Source organism: Capra hircus, chromosome 19 (assembly GCF_001704415.2).
Source record: "Capra hircus breed San Clemente chromosome 19, ASM170441v1, whole genome shotgun sequence".
NCBI classification, from domain to species: Eukaryota; Metazoa; Chordata; class Mammalia; order Artiodactyla; family Bovidae; genus Capra; species Capra hircus.
Genome location: NC_030826.1, coordinates 48,451,094 through 48,457,093, shown reverse-complemented (window position 1 = coordinate 48,457,093; position 6,000 = coordinate 48,451,094). Strand labels below are relative to the sequence as shown.

Below are 6,000 nucleotides of genomic sequence, written 5' to 3'. Positions count from 1 at the left end.
AGTCACTCGGTCGTGTCCAACTCCTTGTGACCCCGTGGACTGTAGCCCACCAGGCTCCATTGTCCATGGGAATCCAGGCAAGAATACTGGAGTGGGTTGCCATTTCCTTCTCCAGGGATGAAGCAATGCTGTGCGTCTAAGGCTGAAATAAAATCTAGTGAAAGTTTAGTTCTCCTCAATAGTATGGTTTTAAGGTATTATCCGAAACTTTTTTTAAAAAAACAACAACAGAAAGATTTAAACTTATATGCAGGCAAGCCTAAACAGAATCCTTCTCTGCATATTAAGCGTGTGTGCATTTTTTTCCTGAACTGTCACTTGCACATTTGAATGTACTGCTTTAAACTTCACAACAGGCAATCTCCACAGCTCCTCCATTGTTTTCTGAGATCTTAACTTCTGTTACCTGATACAAAACTGCAGACTGTGTTAGTAGGTGGTTGGGAACAATGTGTGCCATTAGAATAAGGCAAATGTGTATGTATACATCCGTTTGGTAAGTTTTATTGCCATTATTCGTCTAGTCTTTTAAACTGTAATGCCAACCATTGTTGAAATTGTTTAATGTATTTTCAGAGCTTGTGTATCACAAAGAAGAGTTACTGCACATAGCAGGCACTCAGCATTTGTTGAATGAATTTCTAGCACTGTCTCCTGAATTTCTAGTCCGACTTCCGGAACTTTATATAATTTTTGCATCAGTTTAATTTGTAGGACTGTATCCAGATTGATGAGCTTCCCTGATAGCTCTCAGTCGGTAAAGAATCCACTGCAATGTGGTAGACCCTGGTTTGATTCCTGGATCCGGAAGATACCCTTGGGCTTCCCTTGTGGCTCAGGTGATAAAGAATCCGCCTGCAGTCTGGGAGACTTGGGTTTGATCCCTGGGTTGGGAAGATGCCCTGGAGAAGGGAACAGATACCCACTCCAGTATTCTGGCCTGGAGAATTCCACGGTCTGTGTAGTCCATGCGGTTGCAGAGTGGGACAGGACTGAGAGACTTTCACTTCACTTCACTTCACCCAGATTGATGAGAAGTTCTTGGAGGTGACTTGATCTGGAGAATAAAATGACATTATTGATGAATTAAAAGAGACAAATGACACAGGATTAAAATATATCAGATTTTATTAAACATTTAAAATTGCAATAGTAGTAGCCTTAAGCAAAACAGCACACACACAAAATCCTCCATGTATACTTTTGCATGCACACATACCACTTTTTATTCTGCTTTTAAACTTTGATTATTTGTAAACTCTTCCATATTATACGATCTTCGTAATTGCCACTTAAATGGGGGCATTAAAACCTATGCGGTTGATGTAATGAAATTCGCCATTAGACTGTCAGTTCGTCTCCCTTTTGTTATTAACCGAATTTTGCAAGAACATCTTTTGTACTATTATATCAAGAATAAATTCCTGAGTGCAATTACAGGGTCAAAGGGTAAGGTACATTTATTTTTATTTCCTTTTCTATTTTTTTCCTCCTGAGATAACAAAATACAGCCCTGTACGAAGAGCTTTCATACATTGCTCTCGACGGCTTATCTTGTTAATTATCCTTTAAGGCATTATCATCCGCCTATCCCTGTGCTACAGTTGAAAAGAAGAGCCCAAGCAGGCTGGTAACCTGATCTCGTTCACCAGGTGAGTCCTGGATGGAGGTGGAAACTACGCTACCAGGAGCAAAACACCCTTGGGGATTTGCCGGAACCCTCGGTGTGGGAAGAGCCTCTCCTGCCTCACTCCAGCCGAGGCTCAATCCGGACCGCAGCAGGTTCGGTTCTAACCGCTGGCCCCTGCCTCTCAGAGAAGCGCCCTGCACGCGGTGGGCGTCTAATAAAGGCACCCTGTATTGCGCGGACAAAAGCTCTCCCTTAAGCGGGTTGAACTCCAGGCCCTCCTGGCACCACAGAGGTCGGCGCCGCCACCCAGATCCTTTGCCCGCTCCTTCCTCAAGTTCTGCATGGGACAGCAGGGCTCACCAGCCCGGACCGCCGCGCCCAGGCCGAAGCCAGGCCTGACGCCTCCGCCCCCCCTCGGTGCTCCGCGCGCGGCCGCCCAGGCCCCGCCCCCGGCCCCTCCCCGCCTCGTCGGCCCCGCCCCCGTCTCCACCCCGCCCCCCGGAGCCGCTGAGTGGCGGCGGCGGCCCCAGGACCGGGTTTCCTCAGACAAGAGGGCGGGTGGAGGAGGAAGCGGCCGAGCCCAGAATCCTGCTCCGGCGCCGCCGAGCACCGCCCGCCGCAACCGCCCGGCCCCGTCGGCTCCTGGGCCTCACCGAGCCGAGAAGAGGGAACGGCAGAGGAGGCTGCGTGGAGGCGGCGGGGGCGCGGGCGGAGGCGGCGCGGCCGGCCGCGGCTGCCGCTTTGTTGTGCGGCCCGGGCCAAGGAAAGAGAAGTGGGAGGAGGGGGGAGCTCGGCGTCCCGCTCCCTCCGCGGCTCATGGCGACGACGCTCGGCACATCCGGGACCCTCCGGCCGTGGCGGCCGCGGCGCCGGCTGCTCGGGCCCCAGCCCCGGCCGCTGTGGTGACTGCGCCGCGCCTCACTGTCGCCCCCGCCCCGCCCGCCGCCCACCGGCCCCGGGCCCCGCGCCGCGGCCGCAGCCCCGCCGCCGCCCCCGCCGCCGGGGACATGTCTAACCCCGGGGGCCGGAGGAACGGGCCCGTCAAGCTGCGCCTGACAGGTGAGGGGGTTGGGCGGGCGGCGGGAGCCAGGCCGGGGCGGCGGCGGGGTGGGCGAGCCGGCGGGGGGTGCCTGTGGCCTTGAGAAGGGCCAGGGTCGCGATCAATGGTGAGTGGGAGGTCGGGGACGTGGGAAGGCCTAGTTCAGGGAGAGTGACTGCAAAACCAGTCTCCCTCGTTGGGAGATTCTTAGAAAAGCTAAGGGTGACTCGGGGGTCTTTTGTTGTTGTTGTTGTTGGGGGGGGGTCCCCCCGTTGGAATTCCAGGCGGATTTGAGGTCGAAAAGCCTTGGCCGAGAAGCACGACTCTCTCCCGGGGCGTCGGGGAGCAGCCCTTGGGCTGCTGCCCAGGTGGGGTCGTGGAGGGGATGAGGAGCTCCTGTGGCGGGGATTATTGAATCCGGCTGCTGACTGCGCGCAGTAAACACTCCTTAAAGATGGAGCGCTTAACGGGAGGGTGTGTGTGTGTGTGTTCCCCGGTTGTTAACTTGTTCGCCCACTTATGCCCGCGTGCAAAACCTTCCCTCTCGGCTGCCAGGCGCAGCCGCGGGTTCCACACACCTGAAACGCACGACTTGAGAGGGAAGGAGACCGAGGTTGACTTTTCCGGTGTGTCTGCCTGATCCGACGACTCGGGCTCATTGTGCCCTCTGTGTTTTGGAAGTGTTTGATTGTAGGGTAGTATGTTTGGGGTTGTTCCTTGTAGGCCGCAGAACTTGTGTCTCACTTCTAACTCTAGATCTGCTTTAAAAACACACTTTTTTTGAGTCCCTTGCTAAGTTTGTGCTCAAACGGACTTTGAAGCAGAGTTTTTCTCTCTCTCCCCACTCTCCTCCCCTTCCTTTTTCTAAATGGAAAAGAATGTCTGGAGGGGTTGCTGGATAGCAGGCTTTTCTTACGAAGTGTTTATGATCCCAAGTGTGTTAGATCTTTAATGTTACAAGTACATTTTTGATCTTACATGGTCGTTTTACCCCATTTTAGGGAAAAATTATTTGGAGTTTGAAACGTGTAAATGAAACCATTGTAATTCTGGCTTCATTATTCGCTATTAATAAATTATGCAGGTTGATATTCGGATATGTGGTGAGAAAGATGACTTTCCTTAGAGAATCTGTGTGTGTGTGGGTGCGTGTGTAAGAATAAACTGTAATTATGTTTGTCTCCACTAGACTTTGAGATTTATATGGACTAATTTTGTAATTGAATGCTTGTCTGTTACATCCCAGTCCACTGGCTGAACTTTCGAGATAAAAACTTGCAGTGAATTAGGTATTCGAGAATTTAGCCTGACTGTATGTTGGCAGCAATTTTTAAAATATATTACTTTCATGACAGTTTTACTTTCTCTAGAGAATATTGCAAAGAATCATTAACTGAGTGGTTCCTAATGGAAAACCTGGATTGGAGGATGCCTGTCTCCCCTACTTCCCCCCATTCAGTTTCCTTATTTTCTTAATCAATGGAAACCTTTGTAAGGGATCTTTGTTGTAGAGTTTATCTACTGCTGTTCCTCTGTGGAGTCAGTCTTGTGTCAGTGATCATGGAAAGAACCTGTGATTCCAGGTGTGCAAAAGGCATCAGAAATAGCCTGGTGGCCACTTAATTCCTTCTAGGTTATATACACGATGACAGCATGAGGGAGAAAACAGGGCTCTTGACTTTTTGCAGATAAAATGAGTTTGAGGTTTTTAATGTGATTCAGAAGATCTTGAAGTGTTTATCTGTGGTTTTCTTCCTACATATGATACATTATAAAAATGCATGAGTAAAGTTAGGAGAAAAGATTACACTTATTTTTGAAGGGATAGGGAATACTGGGCTAAATCTATAGAGTAATTTTGTATTTTTAGATTTTTCTGAGGAATTTTAAATACACTTTGTCCCCTTAATTGTAAAAACAGTTTTAGATACTCAGTTTCTTAAAACCATTGGGAATTTGTCTCTGTCATATTTTAAGAGAAAACTATTTAAATATTAAAAACTTCGCCTTCTTCCTTTTGGTTACGAATGGTAGAGTCCCTTCTGTTTTGCCAGGAAGGTTAATATGTATTTTTGCATTTTTGTCCACTTACAAATTAGATGGTATAGATTTTAACAAATAGATTTTAAGAGCTGGATTCAATTAGCAGCTTTTTAGGACATAAACATTAAAGAGTTAGATGGAAAAGATTGTTTTGACTGACTGGATAAATGACAGGGCTGTGTTTGATGTGCGTCCAGGAATTGGTCTGGAGCTGGTGCCCAACTTTTCAGTCCATCTTGAGAAGCCAAATAAAATATTTAACCTAGGCCTCATTTTGTTTAAAAAAAAAAAAAAAGGTTGATTCTTTGTTAAGACCTTAAGAAATGTTTGGCATACCTTTAGACTAAGTGTTTAACAGTTCATTTAGATCTGGGTTCCATAATAGAGGAAAATTACTTTTAAAAAAATGGGAGGAGCAAATCCCGTAGTGAATTTTTATTTGGATTACAGTATACTTGAACTGTAAGATGATGTAAAATAATTGTTCTTTGCTTTAATACCATATTAGTATTTTACATTTATAGACTGTCTTTGATTTCAAGGTGCTTCATGAATTGTAGTTACTCAGTTATGTCCTTCACATAGAGCTGCCCCTTTACGGAAAGATGTAAACAGCTTTTGCATGGTGTTTGTCACAGATATACACACACACCCCTCCCCCCACATATACATTCTCACATGTACACACAAACTGAAGGAAAAATATTTGAACCATGAGATCTCTGCACACAACAGATATTATACTTTTCCACATGTTATTCCTAAGACTACAGTCAACTGGCAAACTGTTTGATATTCCTTGATGCGAAGAAGGCAGTGCTAATTTAATATGAAATTTGAAATTCCTCAGGTCATTGGTGGTTAAGATCTGATTTGGTCCATCAAACTACTTCTTTTTTTTTGTGACACATTAACACTTGATCAATAAAATGGGCTATATGGTAAAGCTATCAATTTCAACTAGTATTTGTACAGAAAATTAATTATAAAATGTAAATTCTTATACATTAAACTTATGCATAGGCTTTTCTTATGACGGTTTGGATAGAAGATATTCTTTGAGGTAAAAAATTGAGGGTAATTTTTTATATTATTACGTTTTTGAAAACCAAAGGCTAGAAAAGCAGTTTACTATAATTTCTAATATTTAAAATTCTTAGATATGGAGAAATAACAGATTCCTTCTCTAAAACATTTATTGTAGACCTGTTTGTAGTTTAAATGTTTTTGTACACTGTTCCTTGTTATTAATCTATAAAATCCTAAGCAGTAATGTGGTTAACCTTGG

The 6,000-nt window shown here is 45.7% G+C and overlaps 2 protein-coding genes across 2 annotated transcripts in view; both read left to right on the top strand.

Moving 5' to 3' along the window:
• On the top strand, window positions 1,329–2,581 carry LOC108638215 (translation initiation factor IF-2-like). Its single transcript, XM_018064019.1, has 3 exons — window positions 1,329–1,449; window positions 1,903–2,023; window positions 2,071–2,581. Exons 1-3 carry the CDS (start codon window positions 1,329–1,331, stop codon window positions 2,534–2,536), a joined length of 708 nt encoding a protein of 235 aa, XP_017919508.1. The 3' UTR covers window positions 2,537–2,581.
• Window positions 2,583–6,000, top strand: part of SMURF2 (SMAD specific E3 ubiquitin protein ligase 2) — a 114,621-nt gene continuing 111,203 nt past the window's right edge. The window contains exon 1 of the mRNA XM_018065362.1: window positions 2,583–2,689. Within this exon, the coding sequence (XP_017920851.1) occupies window positions 2,638–2,689 (52 nt within the window). The 5' untranslated portion in view covers window positions 2,583–2,637. The remainder of the gene's footprint in view (window positions 2,690–6,000) is intronic.